The sequence below is a fragment of the Barbatula barbatula genome (assembly GCF_947034865.1).
Source record: "Barbatula barbatula genome assembly, chromosome: 3".
Lineage (NCBI taxonomy): Eukaryota > Metazoa > Chordata > Actinopteri > Cypriniformes > Nemacheilidae > Barbatula > Barbatula barbatula.
In genome coordinates this window covers 11,329,671-11,351,827 of record NC_136764.1, presented here as the reverse complement: position 1 = coordinate 11,351,827, position 22,157 = coordinate 11,329,671, and the positions used below count along the sequence as shown (strand labels likewise).

The 22,157-nt window shown below is 38.0% G+C and overlaps 1 protein-coding gene across 1 annotated transcript in view; it reads left to right on the top strand.

Annotated features, from left to right (window-relative positions):
• Window positions 1–21,547, top strand: part of epha4b (eph receptor A4b) — a 101,283-nt gene extending 79,736 nt beyond the window's left edge. The window contains exons 10-17 of the mRNA XM_079452736.1: window positions 316–441; window positions 2,046–2,231; window positions 10,886–10,947; window positions 13,088–13,297; window positions 14,886–15,035; window positions 16,503–16,696; window positions 18,327–18,464; window positions 18,567–21,547. Of these exons, the coding sequence (XP_079308862.1) occupies window positions 316–441; window positions 2,046–2,231; window positions 10,886–10,947; window positions 13,088–13,297; window positions 14,886–15,035; window positions 16,503–16,696; window positions 18,327–18,464; window positions 18,567–18,666 (1,166 nt within the window). The 3' untranslated portion in view covers window positions 18,667–21,547. The remainder of the gene's footprint in view (window positions 1–315; window positions 442–2,045; window positions 2,232–10,885; window positions 10,948–13,087; window positions 13,298–14,885; window positions 15,036–16,502; window positions 16,697–18,326; window positions 18,465–18,566) is intronic.
• The last annotated feature ends 610 nt before the right edge of the window (window positions 21,548–22,157 follow it).

Below are 22,157 nucleotides of genomic sequence, written 5' to 3'. Positions count from 1 at the left end.
TATGGGATACGGGTCACTTTTAAACTAAGGTGTAAACATCAACAAAATCTAATATAGTCACAAAAACGGAATTGGGCATCAAGAACTGCAGTGTAAACAGGACCTCAGAGAGAACATAAAAGTTAAAGATCTTCTCCCAGATTCTGCTGGAAAAAAATCAGCGTTCACGCTCAACCTCACCATCACATTTATCTTCTTCAACATTTTTAAGGGACTGTTTGGTTTTATGATTCGGTCGTGTTTTGGCATTGATGCCTACTCAACAGCCCAGAGTAAAAACTGTGTACTTTTTTCTCTCTCTGTCTCTATTTGTAGTCAAACTGCCGGGAACCAGGACGTACATTCACCCTCACACTTACGAGGACCCGAATCAAGCCGTCAGGGATTTCGCCAAAGAAATCGATGCCTCAACTATACGTATAGAAAGAGTTATAGGTGCAGGTGAGAGGATAAAACAATATCTACTACTTTTCATCTAGAAATAAAATCCAGAGGAATCACGCAGATAGAACTGTTTCAATGTATAGTTCAGTTTATAAAACTTTTTCTTACTCTTTTGATAACATGAAGTCAGTCGGATGCTAATGTATGTCAAAGAACATCGTTTTTTATTTGATTTGTCATTACAGAGAGTCTGCCTTTTTGTAATCCTCACAGACAAAGCTGTTGTTTGAAATACTGAGCTGTTAATGCCGGGTAACTGTGCGTCTGAAGACGGCTTTGAAATTTCATTTTCCTGGGCATACATTTTCCCAGTGAGCATGTTTATATTCCATTTCCTTGACCTTAGTCTTTTTTATCCCTCTTTTCTTATTCTATCGCTCTCCTTCTTTATCTCTTTTTTTTGTTCATCCATTTGCAATAGTGTCTGCACCTACGAGGAGCTTCTTTAACGCTTATGAACTCTGAATTGAATAATAATAATGAAAAAGTTTCTGTGTGTGAGAACAGCTACGTACAGTAAATAAAAGACGTCTTTAAGCCAGAGACATTCAACATGTTATGGTAAAATATTTATGTTTGCTAAACTGGATCTGCACCTTTATACTACTACACTCCAACACCCCATCAAGAACCCTGCGTTCAGCCAACGAGCGGCGCCTTGTAACTCCTTCCTGGTGGAACATTCTTCCTAACACGGTCCGGTCAACCACATCTCTCACAACCTTCAAAAAACGAATTAAAACCCATCTCTTCTGTGAATCCTTGACAGACAAATGATTTTTTTTAATAAAGTACACTAACCCTCTCTCTTCTCTCAACAGGTTGTGGTCTAGCTTTTGTTGAAACTAGTAACTTTGTATTAGCACCTATCGTACTATTGCTCTTTTATGACATATCGCTTATTGCTCCCCGAACTCTTTGTAAGTCGCTTTGGATAAAAGCGTCTGCTAAATGTAAATGTATGATCACCATTGTTTCAGGAAACCTATTTTCTATATACCTTTTCTAAAATATTAGCAAGCCATGTAATAACTTGGATCATATTCATTCATCATAATTGCCAAGTAGACCCAAATGGCAGAAAACCATGTTTTTCTTACACTTCAGTGTATTTAAATGGAGTGAAAAGTAAATTTTCACAATGCTGCTTTTCATTTTTCAACAAGAGGTGCTAAGATTTTTATAAGATTACAAAATTGTACTTACTGTTTATCTCATTTCTGTTTATCTTTATTTCTCCTAAGGAAGAAATATCTGAAAATAAGTTAATACTTAAGCAATAAGACCTCGTTTTCATCATAAAGTTCAACCCCTGAGCAACCTCAAGTTTTAGGATGATACTAGATCGCAGATTCAGCATAATTTATTTTACACTTCAACAGTGGCAGTATATCTCTTTAAAAGTGTGAGAAACATTTTTCTTTAGAAATTTTAGACGTCAGAATTCTAAACACTACAATGGCCACATAATTCACAGTTGTAAAATCCAGCTACAGGATGTCCAAGGGTAGCCGGACGGATGTTATTCATGCACATTTCTCTCATAAAACTGTTGGAGTCTTGCAGTGATGTACTGACAGCAGCCATATGTCACTCCCCAGGTGAGTTTGGTGAGGTTTGCAGCGGGCGTCTGAAGCTTCCAAGCAAGAGAGAGATCTATGTGGCCATCAAAAGTCTGAAGGCAGGATATTCGGAGAAACAGAGACGAGACTTCCTGAGCGAGGCCAGTATCATGGGCCAGTTCGACCACCCCAACATTATCAGACTGGAGGGAGTCGTAACCAGATGTGAGTCACTGAGATGTACACACTAATCCAACTATACACATAAAAGCTGTTGGAATTTTCTATTTGTTGGGCCAATTTGATTTTGCCATAAAGAACCCATAAAGAACTCAGAAATAAAAATACAAGTTTCTAGCTTTTCACAAATTTACTAAGAAAGTAAACCATTGATTTTTTTTATATTTGTTTGGTTGCACAAATTAGGTGGAAAATAAATATGCTTACATATTATATTTGCTGTATAACATACATATTTTATTATGAATTTATACATATTATAACATATCGCTTCTGTCCTTCTGAAACTTGTATCGCCACATTTCATGATTTATTTTTGCCATAACGCTTTATTTTTAGTCAGCTTTTATGCTTGCCACTGGGTTTTGCAAATATCTAACCAATAAAAATTATTAAAAAGTGCTTGTCAACTGTGACAGCACAGTATTAAATCTGTTAAAAAGTCCAGTGTTTTTTCCATTACCTGAAAAACAACAAATTTGGACATCCAAGGTTTTGGCAACAATTTATTAGAATTTTTTTCTATGGTTTTTATTCAAATATATTTTTTTATTTTTTAGGTCTTTTCATTCGAACAACAGTACGCTACTTGAGTAAAGTGCATTTACTCAAGGACTTTACACCCCTGTGCCCTTGTGTTTACTTTCATCAGATTCAATTATATAAAGAAAAATAAGCAGCACAGCATTTTTAACATTAAAGAGAAATTGAGCTGTTTTCAAAAGCATTCCATTGCACACTTGTGTTTTCATGTAGTTACAGAATTCACACAGCTTTGTGGAATAATACAAAGGTATACGATTATTGTGACTATGCCAACAACGCTTTCCACCACAGTGGTCACAAAGCGTTTCATGCAGCTGTGATTAAGAGCCAGATGGAGGTGTTGTGTTCTCTCTGATGTGTTCAGCCTTGGGGACAGAGATAACCGTAGCTTGACTGTTCCACCTGAACGGCTCCGTTGAGTTAAATCTGGTCACACAAGAGGACTGGAAGACAAAGATGTGTTGTAGAGGAAGCCTAGATTGTAGCTAAGCACAGTCACAGTAATAACTATTAATTTAACTACCCGAGCAAAAAACTTTGACATTATGCACAAGGTAAATGAAGGATGTTATATTTGTTTAAATAAGTGACAAATTGAGGAGGTGGATTGTGTAGTTGGCTTGTTTCCTCTCAAGGTATCTTAGACAGTTTTTCTTGACACCGTTTTATTTGGCTTGTTCACTTAGGGATGTGTAGGTTTTCATATTACGGGTAATAAAATGTAGGGGGAGTCACCTTTACATTTTCTTCATGGAAGAATCTAGTTTTGGTTTGTTTTTGATTAAATCATCCACCTGTTAAATGCTGCAAACAAGCTGCTACGTCGAAAAGAATGCAAAGAACATCTTTGGCATGGGAATGATAATGTTTTATACTTTTAAGTTTGTATAAAGAACATCAACCTGTAAGCTGGGAATGTAGTAGTTAACATGAAAATACTTTCTTCTTGACTCTTTGTGTTTGGTTTCCATTCATCGCTCGTTCCCACCTGCCATTTGGCACTTACACATTTGTGGCTTATTGGAGTTGTCTAAATTGCATCTCGGTCATAGATGGAGATAGGGTAGATGTGCGTTAGAAACCTTTAAGAGTCTCATTATCTCATCGGTAATGAGGAGAGCTTATCGGAGAACTTTAGCTTTCACCAGACGCCAAACAAAAACCTTTTCTTTCAAGCGCATCATTTCGACTGAACAGCCGTCTCGCTCTCTCTCTCTCTCTCTCTCTCTCTGCACAACCTATAGACAGCAAAATGAGAGTGTGCATATTTATGACGGCATGAATATTAATAATTTAAATAGTTAATTGGACGTGTTTTAAGTTTCATAAATATTCAGCGGCGCACATATGAACAGCGAAGTCTCTCAACGTTTCTCATTCATTTTTTTGCTCTGTTCTTCCACTCTAATGCGGAATGCTAATTTTGACCTTTTGTTAGGATCGGTTTGTACAGTTTACAGAACTGTTTTCTCTGGGAATCGAGTCTGGTTTTCGCTTTGAAAAGGCAGACACTGCCTAATTGCTTGTCTTCCAGTTATAAGTAGTGTATTTATGTTATGAGCAAATATCAGGGGTTCGGGGTCAAAGCTCAGTTCAGTTTCTTCCGGAGTATACAGACTCTTTGGAGAAACAAAGTAGCAGTTTAAGTGAGAGTAATGCATTCATCATTGGACTGCACTTCGACCTTTGTGAGAAACAGGCCAGTCCTCTGTCTGAATCTAAAACAAGACTTGATTTTGAAGGGCAACGGAGAATTTCAAATAAGACAAATTACATTGAGACGCCACATACAGAGAAGGGAGTCAAAGAAGGTGTGGGGGTTGTAAATGTAAACACGAGTCATGTCATGCTCCATATGGATGTGTATTTTCTCCGGCCTGAAGCGTTGTGAATAGCACATATGACAGGGAAGCAATTTCACAGATCACAGCTCAGGAGGTCAGCGGCTGCAGGGCCGATAATATGAGAAAGTAGCAGAATGAATGGCTGAGTAACCTTTGACCTCACACAGTTACTTGAAGCATCTATTTAGAATAATTCTGTGAATCCGTTTGTAGCGATTGCAACTCACTTTAGCTTAAAAAAAACCCTGCCTAAACCCTACAAAATGTTAAGCTGAAGGGAACTTCAGTTTTATCATCAGAAAGGTGCTTTAGTAGTGATAATACTCCAAATTTTGTGTTGACCATCAAATTTTAGGAATTTATTTTTTCTATGTACAGAAGTAATTATTTGTATATTGAAATACTTGGTATGAGGTTGAGACATGCTACAACAATCATTTTGTTTCATTCTGTGAACTACTAACAATTTCTTCCGTTTTTTAATAAAAATATGGTTTCTGTTTGCATTTATTTGCAGAAAATAATAACTGGAGAAACCGAAAAGAGGCCATTTGGTTTTTCCGACCTCAAATACTGCAAAGAAACTTTAACCTTTCAGCAATACAACAGTTATATTTAATTTATTTTAAATGTAAACGTTCAAAATGTATTTTTTATGTGATAACCTAAAAGATAAAGGTCTTTCACATTGCTTTTGGATGACTTGAGGTTTGATTTTGGAATGAGGTTTGATTCACGGACTTTTTTCCGTGACTATAGTGTGATATTTAGCATATCATAATTTGTGAGTAATATATGAAGACCTCTGACATTTTTCTTATAAAATAACTTTTATCAGGCTCTTTTTTATAAGGCTTTTATATGTAAAGTCATTTTACATTAATGCAAAGAGAATGTATTCATTGCCATTAAAGTGAAATCACTGAACCTGAACACACTGTAGGAGTCTGATAAAAGCGCTTATCTTAGAAGGAAATTACAAACTGATAAAACCCCTAATTTTGGTAGAAAATTACAAACTTCGTTATGCGGGTCTTTAAAGTGCAGATGCTGATAGTAAACGGGTAAAATTGTGCATGATGTACATACCGATGTCGTCCGGAGCTGGATCCTTTTAGTAAGAAACGCATTGGAGATGTAAACCTGTTTTTCTTTGCACATGGTCCAATCAACGAGCATTTATCATAACAATGTTTCAAACCCTCCTTCTCGCTTTGATTGCTTCCATTGTTATGTAGATAGCGGGTGCAGTTTGACTAAAAGAAAGGTTTGGAAATAGCCCTTTTAATTGCTATCTCATCATTTGTCTGAAAAGTTCGAATCTCTCGCTACCTCTCATCTCCTCCTTTATGTGCCAACAATCGCCTAATCTGGAGGCATTCAATTTGGAAGAGGCTATCATCTCTTCTCATTTCGTTCTTCCTAGCGCAAAGGGTTTTCCTTCGCCGCTTTTAACGAAGTGGCTGCTATTTCGAGAAGCCGTCATTAAACCGCTGTTCCTTTGTTTAGGGGACAATGAAAGTTTAAACTCTTGCAGAGGCTCTTGTGTTAAATTGCGTTAACTCTCGCGTTAGATTTAGTGCCGCCACGTTCCTCCGGGTCTGCATGCTTTTCTTGCCAGCTCGAGGATTTGTAGGAGCTCGGTGCTAAGTACATTATGTGTCATTTAGTTAAAGCACCATTAGGAAAATCAATAACATTGTGAAGTTAAGGAATAGTTCCTTTTGTTCTTTTCTTCATAATCATAGACGGAGAACGCCAAGCGGACCGTAAGGGCATCAACCTGGTCAATACTTCTTTGATCCTATAAGTTAGTTCCTGGTGTATAAGCCAAGAATATAGGGAGATACCGAGTTCTCTTTTAAAACCGTTACCAGGGTAACCGCTTCCGAAATAAAACAGCTTTAACACGGGTGTAAAATCAATACTCTATTTGCAACAGGGGTTCTCACTTTATAGATGAGCCAGCAGAGAGAATGGGCCAATCTGTTGCCTGATTTGAGCTTGTTAAGGGGTGTCACTGCCGGGGTCCTGATGGGACGGCTGCCGGCCAAATATATAGTCTGCAGTTTACAACTACACACGCTAGCATATGTTTACACGCGTGAACTGTAGAGCGCACATATGTTCACTCAAGACACCAAATAAAATGCAACAAAGGTTAGTTTACTGTAATAACTGAATCGCAGGGACCTCATGTTACAGAAACAAGGAGTTTGTGTGATATTGATTACCTGGGCTCTGAGACTCTCGCAGGTTTTCTTTTTGTCACTGAACTTGCGTTACAAACATGTAGGTCAGGGGGATTCTGCTGGGAATAGATTTATCAAGCAATTTTCCCCCGTAAGTACGTATAGAGTTCAAGAGATTCCTCGCAAATGCCTTTGACGGCAGCGTGCTGTGACAGCTTTATATAAGTGAATGTGTTTTTTAAGTCTCTGCCCTACATATCAGAACACAAGCGGACCTGAATTCATGATGTTTCATTTACTGTTCCTTTGCCAGTTTGCGAAATGATATAAGAGATGCATCAAAGGAGACATTTTTTAAGAGTTTTAGTCTAACTCTTAAGTGCTCACTGAAGAATTGTGTTTCTTGAAATAATGGGGGATTCTGTGTTTGGAAGAGCTGAGAAGACGCATTCACCACTGAGATCATGATACACTAGACAGCTAAATAATCTGGAAAAGAATGACTTAAAGCTGCAGTTTGTAAACGTAAGGAGAAAAATGCTATTGCGTTGGTGCATACAAATCAGCGTTTAAAACCGTTTCCTTACCTTCCTTCACAATGGCGAGGTTGTGATAAAGATTTATACTTTGAGCTTTCAGGGAAGATTTTGTAACAAATGTCAGTTTGACATCATTTTGACTTTAACCCAACACAAAAACAAGAACTTTTGAAGAATGTAGGAAAGCACTTTTGCCTAACATTGTAGTTTTTCCTAATAGTGTTGTCAATGGTGGCCAAGAACTGTTTGGTTACAAGCATTCTTCCAAATATATTTCTCTGTGTTCATCAGAACAAAGACATTAATACAGATTTGGAATAGGTCGAGGTTGAAAAAATGATGGCAGAATTTGTATTTGGGTGAACTGTCTCTTTAAGATAATCATGTAAAATAATCTGAAATTTCTTGTTACAAACAGAGATGTTTATAAAACATTAAAATATAAAACAAATATAAGTGATAGAGTCTTTAATACCTGTTAACTGCATTTTTAGTATGTAAATAAGAACATATTGAAATCCACACCAGTTACTTTCCTGTGCACATAGAGACCATTGTAAAGGGCTGCTATTTCAGCCATGCATGGTTCACGAAGGGTTAAACATATTCTTCTCTTGGTAGAAGAAGAAAATAGAGAGCAAAAAGCAGGTCTTGAGAGGGGAATTACAGAGGTATGACTGCCTTCTTCATAAGACATGTGATGCTAATACAGGAAGCTTTCAATGAGCTCCATTGTGAGTCTGTCAGATAGCGAGCGGACCGCCAGACAGAGATTGCGTGCGCTTGCGGTAGTGCAGTAACCTTTCGGTATCTCATCAGGAACAACTGGCATGTCAGATGTCCAGATGATAGCTTGATAATGTATGAATAAGAGGGGAAATTAGAAAAGGCTGCTCAGGGTTGCCAGAGATGAATGTCAAGTAACAATCTCACATTCAGGGTTCTGGAGAGCTCGTAGTAATGAGGGTTTTATTAATCTAACGCCAGTATCATGGCCAAATGTTGTGATAAGCTCTCAAAACCTTGTTTAAAATTAGAACTAGATAACCTTTAACAACATTTCCCAGGGCTGTTTTATTGTTAGCTCAGTGGATATTTGGATAAAAGCATATTCCGAATGCATTAATGTTAAAATGTTGTTTGGTTCCAAAATGAGATAACATTTTTCAAAAAACATGCTTTTTATTATTATTTTTAAGTTATTATGGCTTTAATTGAAATAAACTACAGTTTGATTGATATTAATTGGAATGCACAATAAAAAACATGATTTTTGAAAAAATTGAAAGATCTCATTTTGGAACCAAACTCTTAGTTTGTTCTACATAAGCATTTCCTATAAGTACATTTTTACTAAAGCAATTCAGATTTGCAGGATATTTGTTTTAAGCACAAATCCAAACTTCACATCTTTCCCCTCAGTGTTTCACTACACGTTCAGCTAAAATTTCCCGTATCTCCTCCTCTCTCTGGGCTCCGCTGTAGGTCAGAGCCCTAGGAGGCCGCCGTGAGCTTCTCTGATCACATCCAGCACCTCGACCACCCGCTCATTCAGGATCAATGCTGTCTCTCTGATGAGGCGGTAACGCTCACAGATTCACACACACACATGGTGACATCCGATGGCCACCCGTCGCTGTACCATTCCCATAACGTAGTGTTGCGCGACCATCTCTCTCTCTCTCTCTCTGGTTGACAGCTACATTAGTCTGCTACAGAAAAGTAAAAGGGAATTGGATTTTTTCCCTTTTTCGGACGAGACACGCTGGGGTAGGTTTGGGGGTGTCAGGGAAGGCATTTATCTTGGTGAGATAGTGATTTAATTTTAGGTGATGTATAACCGGCCGGTTGCTGTGGCGATGCTCCGAGGGGGCGATCAAACCCGTTTTTCTCAGATTCATGCGGACACACATGTACTGTATACACCTCTCACATCTCCCCGGTACAGCACATATCTCAGCATTCTAAAGTGGAGATGTGAGGAATAAAAGTCATTTATCAGGTCTGTTTATACAGCCCTGAGAAAGGAAGGTACATTAGGACACAACTGAGCCTGTTTGTCTCTACAAACACTGATATACTGACACACATATACTGTTTAACCAGAATGCACTAGTTTTAGGAGAATAACCAAAGACGTTCTTTCAGCATGAGGCGACCTGTGTTGAAGATTCTCGATCGCATGAGGTTGCATGGTGGTTAACCTGCTGCTTTTAGGCCAAAACTACCGTTAGCTTTACAGATGTGTGGGTACCAGAGATGAAATGAGATGAACATTTGAATTAAACATTTTATTTGGTTCCATTAATGCACTTGAAACATGCAAGTATGCTAAAGTGCACTGTAAAACACTGTAAGACTCTGTAAAAATAGGACACATATTTTTTATCTAATTTTTTCTGAATTGTTCTGTAAGCTTTTTCAGCATTTTGAATTCGGCACTTCATGGCATTGTGAGTTAAATGTACATAAATTGATGTATAATATCCTGAATAACAGGTGCATTTTTCACTTTTTAATTATATATTGCTTTATGGATTTGTTCTGTTAAATTTTGTTTCATTTTGCATTTGTGTTCGAGAGGGCAGTCAAGAGAGATTTAGGGATTTTATTCTAAGTTTGTTGCAATTTACTATATATAGGATAAACATTTTTACATTTATATTAATGCATTTGGAATATGCTTTTATCCAAAGTGACTTACAGTGCATTCAGAAAATATATATATATTTTATTTTTAATCAGTGTGCTTTCTGGGAAAGGACATAAGCCGGGACAAAGACTGCAAAATGTTTGAACTCTCTGTGAACTTTGAGTGACGTATTTGGGTCAGAGGATTGAAGAAACAATGACCAAGCGTGTTAACCGTGACTCGCTAAAAGTGTTTATTCTGTCATCTTGTTTTAGACATCAGCTTGCGGATGAACCTTGGGGTGTATTGGTGACAGAATCAGTATAGCATACGGCCATTAGTATGTGTGTGTTTGTGAGACTGTAGCTCTGGTGAGATGCCCCACTGTTTGCTACCTACAGACAAACCCAGTGCATACTGGGAAGAGGAATTGTGTTGAGATAACAACAGGAGATCAGCCTCTCGCTACCTGCTATCCATCACTGGTTGTGCTCACCACAACAGGTGCTGAGCCCTCCTATTGGCTCTCATAGACCGCCCTGCCTGCCCATCACGACAACAAAGCACTCTAATTGGTTCTCAGTGGATTAGCCGGGGATAATTAACTGCTGTCTTTGATAGTGGAAGGCTCGGATGAAGGTCTGTCACGCTGAATAATGGGGCTGCCCGGGAGAGTGTGGCCAGGCTGTAGCCTCCTCTTTTCTCCCCTCCATTCCACTGTCTCAGCATCTCAGCGATAAAGGATTAATGACGCCATTATCATGATTTATTTCTGCGTTGCTTTGTGTAGAATCATCAATCTGTTAGGACGTTTTATGTTTTTCCTTCCATCTACAGTCGACTGTGATGGTAAATCTTGTATTTTCTGTCTTTTTGCTTTCTGCAGGCAAGCCGGTGATGATTATTACAGAGTTCATGGAGAACGGATCGTTGGATACTTTCCTAAAGGTGAGAAAGGAAAAACGCCTGTGGCAGCGGTCCACACCGATGCTCACGTGCCATTTAAGGCGATACCTTGGATTTAATCACTTACACTCAATAAATGAGCATTGCTCCGGACACCTCCCTGAAAGTCTATTACAGGAGGGAAATTAAGCATGGAAAGAGCACAGGGTCCTTTAGGAGTTTTACTGATGTCTCCTGTACAGTGAGTGTGTCAGGGTTAGCATTTTTAGAGAGACTTTTTCAAAATCCTTTTTTGTTTTAATACAGATAGGAAATTGACTTTTGTTCTATTGTAACAATTTATTTTTACATATGAACAAAAATAAAGTAATTAAGCAGGGATGAGTAGTATGAACCAAATTTTATGGTAACAGTATATATAAACTCAAAACATATCTACACCCCAGATGTCGCATGTCTTTAAAATAGGCTCTTCCTCTGGCTTGTTATGTTCGTGATATACCGGTACTTACAAAAATCATGATTATTAATATCAGAATATATAATAATAACAAACTCTCTCTTTTCTCTCTCTCTCTATGCCCTACGCACATATTCTGGGTGTGATTTAAAGAAATAAAAGAGAGACAACACTAAATAAACTTAAAAAGTGAAAGGTAAATTTTATTAATAAAATGATATATTTGTTTTAAATTATCACAATAAATATTGTGATAATATTGTTTTCATTAATGTTTTGTGGTGAAAATCTGACATTGTGACAGCCCTATTCCAAGAGTTAGCCGCGCCCACTTATTAACATACCTTTGTAAACACAGAGTTTATCTATTTTTGTTTCTTTATTTCAGTTTGCTTTTAACGTTTCATTTCGTCTCATGTATCTGAATCATGTATTTGTTCTGTTTACAAAATAAATAGTTTTAGGAAATAAAAGTAATGCATGTGTAAGCGCATGGCGAACCTGATTTGCAGGAGCAGGGCGTGAATGAATGAACTCTGTAGATTTATTATGAAGGTACGCTTGCTCCGCCACATTGCCTTAACGTCTTCTGCCATCCTCGCTAATTTATAACCGCTTTGTCACCCGGCAGATCGGACCATGAAATTTTATTACACATAGCACAGATACGTTTTCCTTTAAGTCAGGGTCCGTTTTAATTGCCTACACACTTTGAGAAAATGAAATGAAATCGGTCACCCCCATTCCTAAGAAAAGCATGTCCGAGTCTTTCCATCTCTCTGCAGTGCACATAATGAATCCCATAAATACCCCCTTAGCCCACATAAAGAACTAATATAATTACAGAGTCCGTTTTATGGCTAATAGCTCATAGTTGGGCCACCCAGCTACATGTGTTTGAAAGATCTGAAAAGTGAAGTATCACTTACCAGTACAAAAACAAAACATTTCTCTTTGTCTTACTGTAAGCAGCGGGACTTCTGTCGCCGGGTTGATAACATCCAGTTGATCAGACCGGGCAATCAATCAGCGGGCACATTTCACAAAACACAACATAATTAACTTATCCACTATATGATGCATGAAATACAAGTGCACGTTTCAGATTGATGTTGCTCGGAGGGACAAAAGTGGGGTTTTAACAAGATTAGAGAACCGCTCTGATATGGAGATTAAGACATTGGGCTAATTGCTCTTTGCTGAGATTGTTTTAGAGGCAAAATGGATGTCTGGGCTCCTTTGTTATGCTAACAGGAGCGCCAAATCCAGATGGTTTTACACTAATAACGGCCTGTCAACGTTATAGGAATTATGGCGGAAAGAGCTGTTAAAGCACAGGTCTTTTGCATAATGAACCCAAGGGCAAAACCGTTGCAACTGTGAAAATGGAGCGGTTGAAAAATACATGAAGTCTGGATTAGGATGTCATTTGAAATTTTGACCGAAACAAATCTTGAGACTCCACTCGAGACAATTTTCAGTCCAACTGAGCAAAGACATTGATGTCGGAAAAGCATTTGTTTGAATGCACTGAAATGTGTTTTCTAGCTCAGATCAGTTGTAAAATCCAAAAGGTAAAGTGTGTCATTTCTGTTATCTGAATAACTCACAATGTAAGTGCAAAAAGCTTGTTATATTTAAAGAAGGATATAATTTAAACTTGAGTTTAAATCCAGTGAATTTTAAAAAGGCATTACATGAAATTCTTGTTTTCTTCCTTAGAAACACGACGGGCAGTTCACCATCATTCAGCTGGTGGGAATGATGCGTGGCATTGCATCAGGAATGAAATATCTGTCGGACATGGGCTACGTCCACCGTGACCTGGCGGCACGCAACATCCTGGTCAACAGCAACCTGGTGTGTAAAGTGTCTGACTTCGGCCTGTCACGAGTGTTAGAGGACGACCCTGAAGCTGCCTACACAACAAGGGTAAAACACCTTTCATCTTATATTGTTCTTTTTGATATATATTGTGTTCTTTTTGCACGTGGCTGGTGGTTGCAAGGAATGTCACTAGTTCAATTCCCAAGAAACATCGGAACTGATTAAATGCTCACTTTGCCCAATTGGCTAAGTCAAATTTATTTTTATAGCACTTTATACCAATTGACCATAAGTAATATGAAATACAGAGCGTACAGAAAATAAAATACGTGCGCATACGCATACAAATAAGTATATATATTAACAAATGTACACACATTTAGACATTATGTATTCCTTGGAAAACATTTTCAATTTTTGTCTATTACATTAAAAGCAATAAAAGTGTGTGACTAATGGGAAAATATGAATTTAGAATCTCACGAAAAAGGAAGTTACCAAAATACTTTTTGTTCATTTTCCAAAAGCAAGTTGACTTTCCACTCATGGGTCAGTTTCTCTGTCCACCCAGTGTGTTTTAATTACATCCCCTTCTGACAGGACAACAGCCTACAAACCTCCTCCGCTCCCTCCTCTGTCTCTCTCTCTCTCAGCTGTGTAATTGGCGAGCACCCTGTGGATGCGTATGAAGGCCAAGGGCAAGAGAGGGGTGTGAGGCTGCGTCCGCGTAGTCATTAGTGTCCACTCGGGTGGACAAAACGTAGACTCAGCAGGGGAATCTGTTGTCACATGCAAACAGGGAAGCGAAGTACCTGTACAACCCTGAACGGACCCCCACAGACCGCTTTTGAAGTCGGGCTTGAACGTGTGTGTCTGAGGACAGTGTATGTGCTTGGACGAACTCTTAAAACATAAGAGGCTCTGTTATTCAACGCCCTGTTTTCAGTCACTGAAGGGCTGAAATCACGAAAAGATGAAACCCTCCAGGCCACGCGAGGCACTCGTTTATGTGCCGTGACTTTATATAATTAAAAAATTGTAAAGATTGCTTTTTGAAATTCTCTTTAAATGATTTTACCCCATGGGCCCGGGCTCGGCTCTTTGGCACTCCCCTCACGTACGTCTATATAGAGTACAGCCGGTTTGTCTTTTGTTTGACTTTGACTTCAGAAATTAACTACCAGCGACTGCAGCTATTTAAAAAGACATTTAGAGAAATATAGACTTCACCATAGGGGTTGGAAAGAAGGGAACAAAAACAGCCTTCAGATCCTCATTCTGTGTGCCGACAACAGAGATGTAGCAGAACAGCAGTTGGTATAGGAGAATTGTGTGCCTTTTGGAAATAAATAACATTTCTAACACAGCCTAAGGAGGTTAGCTGATCTTGAAAAGCAGGCTTGATTTGTTTTGATGGTTTGATCGAGTCTTGATCTTTTTAGCTGGTCAGCTAAACCAAATAAACGTTAGATGGAAGATCATCTAATTTTGACCATTTACATATTTGGCTATATATAACACTTTAGTGATATGTTTTACGATGCATTTGAGGCTTACAATTTGATTTTCAAGTATGCGTGTTCCCTGGAAATCAAACCCATAAGCAGACCAGCTAAACCATTAAAACCAGCACACAAGCTTTGTTAGCGATTTTGTTATTAGCAGGGGTGTGAATTTGTTAATTTGTTTGTAGGGTGGAAAAATTCCCATCCGATGGACCGCCCCGGAGGCTATAGCGTACAGGAAGTTCACCTCAGCAAGCGACGTTTGGAGTTACGGTATCGTCATGTGGGAGGTTATCTCGTACGGAGAGCGGCCTTACTGGGAGATGTCTAATCAAGACGTAAGTGTCCTTGAGAAAATGGAAACACATACGTTCTCATGTGTATTGTTTAAATTGAAATCTGCTCCACTAATATCTAATATCTTTACTAATATCATTCCCACCTCTCGGGGGGGGAAAGCCTCAGTCCCGAGCAGCGTGTCCTTGCAAATACGATTTTAGTCTGTATAGAAACCGCTCGGATGACAATGTTTTTTAGGAGCATCATAAAACGGGAGCTGCCCTGTCTTTAATACAAGCCAGTAAAAACACACTTCTGCCCTCGTGGCAGTATTTTGCTAAGAGTTTCTGACTTCTCCTTTATTACCATCAGAGGAAATGTCGGACAAAATGTTAAAGACCTTCAGGGCACCTCTGTAAATGATGAAGATTTAGAGCGTCTGTACTCGCGCTGGAACAAAGAAATCAGTGTTAAAGAGAAATGATTCCTGTCTGAAATAAAAATAGATCATTTGATTTAAGAACAGTGAGTTACAGGGAGCAAAAGCTGTTTTAACCATACTGTGAGTTATAGGTACTGTGTATAATGTGAGCAGTTTGTTGTAGAGTCGAGTTTTAGTGTGGTCTGCTGTTTCTCGTCTGTGAGTTATGTGTGCAATGGACAATAGAGTTCATTTAGCCAAAGTAGATATTTAAATTAAATTTAGGATGATATTACACATGTAAATATACTCTAGTTTTACAAGAATACCATATTTACTACAGTAAATGTAACTTCAATGGTTTCATAGTCACAACCATTAAGATACGTTTTCAAAAAATATAGAATAAATCTGAATTTACAATTTATAGCTATGTGTTAAGTTTCATTCTGTGAACTACTAACACTATTTATCCCAAGTTTCAAATAATTGTTTCTATTTGTATTTATTTTCAGAAAATGGAAACAGGTCAGAAATACAGAAATGCTCTGCATTCTTTCAGACCTCAAATATTACAAAGAAAAAAGATCATTTTAACTTTTAATGTAAACAGTAATATTTGTTCAGTGTATTTAGGAAAATGTCCAAACGTAATTTTGACGTGATAACCTCGATTTACATTACAGTTTTTGTGTGTTTTGTCATGCTGCCAGTTTTTCGCACTGCTATTGGATGACTTTATGTCAGTCCTGAGGTTTGATTTGATTAGAAATTCAACAGATACTGGGCTGGAATGGTCACAGAAATGCTGAATAAAATAAAATTTGCACTGGTGTCCTAATTTTTTCCGTGGATAAATATTTCACCTAAAACGTACTTAAAAAAGAAGTCAAAGTATTAATTCAAGTGACTGAATCAATCTGACAAAATTGTAACTGTGGCTACTATTGTAAATTTGTATGGGACGTAGCTAACTGGTTACCAATAGGGGCCAATATTTGGAGCATATATTATTGGTAAAACCCTACTAAGGATGGTTACTGGAATTTTTTTTGAAAACATCTGGTACATTATGAAAAACTGAAATGTGTTTGGTGTGTTTCAGGTGATAAAGGCTATAGATGAGGGTTACCGGCTTCCGGCACCGATGGACTGTCCGTTGGTCCTCCACCAGCTCATGCTGGACTGCTGGGAGAAGAGTAGAGGCGAACGACCCAAATTTGGGAATATCGTCAACACCCTTGACAAACTGATCCGCAACCCCAACAGCCTGAAAGAGCTGGCCAACAGCTCAGTGTGGTGAGTGCACTATGGGAAAACGGATCATCGTTTTTAAGCCTCGGCTGAAGGGATAGTTCACCCAAAATGAAAATTCTGTCAACATTTAGTTAACCACATTTCATTCTAAACCACTATGATTTCTTTCTACTGCACAACACAATATAAGATATTTTGAGGAATGCCTTGCCCCAACAACACAAGGGCCCCATTGACTTCCACTGTATGAAAAAAACACATCCACTGAGACATTTCTTAGAATATCATCTTTTTTTGGCACTTTTTTTAACGGTGTTAAACATTGTGGATGATGAGCATTCCAAAATGTTCTTTCTCAATAATTTCAAGTGTGAAACATCCACAAAATGTTTAGCACCAAAAACGACTCAGTTCACACAAGGACTGTCTTGTTTAAACTGACATACAGATAAAACAAATCCTCTACAGGTCTTATAAAACCCGAGAAAATCCAACCCGGCTTTCCCATTAGCTCTCAAATCGTTCATTTAATGTGAAAACAACAAGCTGATATATTCCATATTTTCTAGCCTAGCGTTACTGATCCTTTTTTGGCTCTTGGATTTGTAAAAACGTAGACATTGTCTTCTAGTTGTAAAACCTGACGTGAGATCGCCCTCAGCCCACAGTTTATCAGGAAGGCTGGAAACGGAGAGAAGGAGTTCAGATTACAGCCATAAGCCAGCGAGTCCAAGCCCTTCGTGAGATATATGCTTTCACGACACTATCACAGTCTGTCTGATCACGGCCTGAGCTGCCACTCATTCTTTCCCTCAGTGTCCAGAGAGACGACACAGAAGAAAGAGGGCGTTAAATACATCCCGCTTCTGGAGATTGAATTGACCCCCGGTTTGTACTCAAACAGTGCTGTCACTCACAGCAGTGTGAATCTGACTCACCTGTCACCAGACACAGAAAAGCAACACAAAAGCTTGAACATGAGCTTCTCCCCTCATGAAATACCTGGACTACTTTTTACTGTGTGTACTAAAAATACAAAAAAGTTACCCTTCAGTATATTTGGCCTGTTCTTGTACTCAATTATAGTTTGAACAATATTTGATCAATCGGTGAAGTACAGTATACTTGGCTTGTACTTGGGCAGCCCATTCAATATTTTTTCACTACTTTTACTAGTATTTTTCTGAGTATATTTTAACGTGTACTTTCATAAAAATGTGCTATAAGTTTTGAAGTAGTAAACTAGTATACCTGTAAGTTCACTTAGCAGAACAAACGGAATATGTAGTTGTGTACTACGGTACTTTATGTAAACATACAGTATACTTTCATAAACTAAAACGTGGCCCACTTTCCTTTGTTCTGCAATACTGTACACATACAAGTATACTGCTAGTCCATTGATATTAGTTGACCTACTAAATTGTGTATGCTTGAACTTAACTTAAGTATACTATTTACTAAAATACTATAAGTTAATAAAATGGTTGAAAGTATACTTGTATATTTAAAGGGGTAAAAAGTGGTACTGAGTGAATAGAATTGGTTACTCCGAGACAATGAGAAATTGTAGGAGACAAGTGTGCGATCATGTTTAGCCTTTTTCAGATATGAATCAATGGGATAGCAATGAAACAAAGCACAGTTGATACAAATTGAATTTGCTTTGCAGGGAAGACCCCACCACCCCAGAATTCAGTGTGAGTACAGTAGATGAATGGCTAGACACCATCAATATGGGCCAGTACAAGGACAACTTCGCCACCGCAGGCTACGTTTCCTTAGACTCCATACTGTACATCAGCTTGAGGTAAGACTGTGATCTGCATGCATGTGCCTACAAGTCTGGCTGATATTTTGACACCTTCAAATTACAATTTTCTGAAAAACATTTTCTCGTTTGCTTCCTCAGTGAGTTAAGCAAGATGGGTGTGACTCTAGTCAGTCACCAGAAGAAGATTCTCTCCAGCGTCCAGAATTTGCACGTGCAAGGGACCCACGTGCAGGTATAACATGCCTTCTCCATCGCCTCAGAGCGTATAGACTGAGAGAGTACACATCTGCTCCTGGAGCAGTTCTTATCAGCAGCTTTACCATACAGATCCCACCCTGGATGTTTCCACACACGAACCCTTGTCAGCACTCCGGCTTCCGTCCATGCACGCCTGAGCCTCCTCTGAGTAGAGGGACACACAGAGACTGATCTACAATCGCTTGGCAAAGCCAAACATTTTCAGATACGAATACAGTCAATAAATAAATAGAAAACATTGTAACGAAAACAAAAAGATACAATAATACATTAGGAGAAATGTACAGTGTGTTAGTGTGGTGTACAGCGGTTTTTTATAGTTTCAACATCTGCATTCCACATCCATCATATTTTGCATATCAAGGGTCGGACTGTTATTCATAAGGTGGTATGTATAGGAGGGATGTTATGGAGCGTTAGAACCACGTGATCGTCCTTAAATAACATCTATAATCCATAGTAAAATAACAGATGTTTATAGTATATTTATTTTGTCATAAATGAGGCAGCGTGTTGGGCACTGATGTTTCACATCATGCAGAATCCGATATTCGGTCTTGATGCGACTGGAGTTCTTGTCCCACTAGCAGAGCTAAAACCAACAGAGACAGTTGGAAACATTCGACTGCGAAATAGTCGTCCGAAGCCAAGCCTGCGGACAGCTGCGTAGGCGAGCGAGGGATGACAAGATAAGAGCTTTTGAATTCTATTTAGCTGAAAAATAGCTGCTCTTCACTCGCCGTTGCGTTCGCCGCGTCGCTCTGCAAGATTCGGCATTACCTGGATTTGAATTAGAAGACTTCTCGAATACATCTCCAGATATTACTGACATAAATGTATAAATAGACATTTTATTTTAGTCTGCTGCACAGACACATGGTGTATTCATGCCAAATCACTGGAGTCCTGGTTTACTGAGGAGAAATATAACTTTGTGCACGTCGGCTCCACAGATTTGAACTAAAAAACAACTACGAGTACATTTTTTGTCATTTGGAAGAGGTTGAGACATTTGCAATTAGCATCGATCACCACGTTCATGTCGCCTTTACTTTTACACTCGTGTAACTACAGTGCGTGACAACCACAACCTGGAAGTATGCTATTGTACTATAGTGTATAAAATGTACAGTGTTGATTTAAAAAAGAAAACAAAACGAAAAAAAACAACAACTAGAATGTTTGTAATTACGTAATTTTATTTAGTAAGAGGAAACGGCAAGTGCGTGGTGTTATCACCGTCGCTTGCCGATGTGCGGTAATAACAGATCGTTGGAATGTAGCATGGATCCTAAGCTTCATCTTTGATTGACAGGTGGCAGTGACTGCATTTGCTTTAATCAAGTGATGCCATTAGCTGCTTGACTTTAGATGCCTTATTAAATGTGCAGTTCTCTCTCTTTTCTCGTCCTCTTAGAAACAATATCATGAAGTATTATGTATATAGTATTTATCATTGCATCACTGAGAAACCCAAGCTCTATTAAAGCCCAGCTCAAGTGTTTATCGCTGTTTTAGATCGATGCTCACCGTTTTAACAGGAAGTGGGTGCGCTGGTGCACGTGGTATGGAGACAGAGATTCATCTATTGGCCTGAACTTCATTCGTCATACTTTACCCAGACTGATTTGCTGCACTGTATATTTTTGTACTAGTGAAGTTGTTCTGTAAAGTAGAAGTCTGTTTTATTTAAAGACTGGTATTGAGAGATAAATACAAGCTGGTCATCCTTCAAACCATGAAGGCCATATGTTTTTCAAATTCTTTCTCTTTATGTCATGAATTTGTATGAATGGTTTAACACGACACCAATGGATCACTAGGACCACTCAAAAATTGTTTTTTTAGTTTAGACACATTTTCTGTTGATTTTATGAGAATGTCTGCAGAATATTTCAATGTTTAAATTTTGCAGGATGTAATAAATATGGTCCATATGGTATGATAAACACAATTTATTAAACAGATTAAGAAACCCTTATTGGTACCTGGAATTAATTTATTAAAATCAAATAAAATTGTAATTAGTTAAGTATAAAAGAATGATCTTGGATACCTGAAGAATTCTGAACTGGCAGTAACAGATTTAGTTTACTTTAGTGCACAGAACTGCAATATGTATTATTGTTATGATTTTTTGCCCATAAAGAAAATCTTGATTTACATAATTTGCCAGCAGATTTTGTGTCACTCAAGCGTTTCCATATATTTTGCAAAACTGTTACCTCATAGACTGTGACAAAACTACAAATTATTACGTGTAAAACTACAATAACAAATCAATTAGACGTTAACTACTACAGCTATGTTAATGTTATTTTAGTTTTATTAATGCATATTTTACAAAGATGCATTTACATGAATTGATGGTTCTATTTTAAGATCTGTGATACAATGTGTATAATAACATTGATCATCGGTCATCATCATTTTTCAATCAACATTTTCAACCATTAAGCTCTATATAGGGAGGAAATATGATGTGACAAAATTGTCTGTGTACAAACTGATAAAGATCCAGTTGAAGAGTCAATCTTTACTGCCGCAACACCAATGTTCAAATTTAAAGTACAGCTACAGTAGATATCTCACCAAACTAATCTAAGCTAACGGATGTGTGACTAAACAGTGTTAATGACAGGATGCAGAATGTTGTTAATATGATAGAAGCGATAGATCAACTGTATATTTGTTTTGCCCTGGCTCTGTACATGTGTTTGGACTGATCCTTTGTGAGATCTCTGTTCTTTTGTAAGCTGTGTACCCATATCTCCTCACACTGCAGGTTTCTATGAGCTCGCGAAAAGGGTGTATGCATTCATGTCGCTGTAATAAATGCTAATATTTTTAATTTCTCACCTGAAGCTTTGCATCTCTTTTCTTTTTTGTCTCTAAATGCATGCACGATGGTTTATATTCTCATACACACAAATAAACACCTAATCTTCAGACTCAGGGGTATGAAAATGGTACCTTGTGATAGAGCAAATGCTAACTGAATTGATTCTTTAAAGCAAACATTTGCTCTACCCAGATAGCACAGGTACGTCTGTAAGATGTCTGTTTTACATACATTCTAAATCATAAACATACTACAGACATTTTCTCGATGTCTATAAGATATTTGAAAGCAGACGACTCATAGACGTACTGCAGATGAGCAAACAATACAAAACGTTATGCAGATGTAAATGCAGAAATCAAATAGACGTCTCCCAGATGTATGTGTGCTATCAGGGTCATTTTGTGTTAATTTTAGAAAGTTTATTTCATTTTTGAAGTGATACATTTTTTTAAATGTGCCTATGAGATTTGCTACAGGTCGAGAAAAAATGTGTCACATTTAATACCTAAATACCTGTATATCACCAGAGCATCATAATAAGACTGTGTGGCTGCACTGTTTTGATTCTCCTTTTGTTTAGTTATATCCTGAAATCCTAAACAAAACAGGCCCTCTTTGACCCTCAC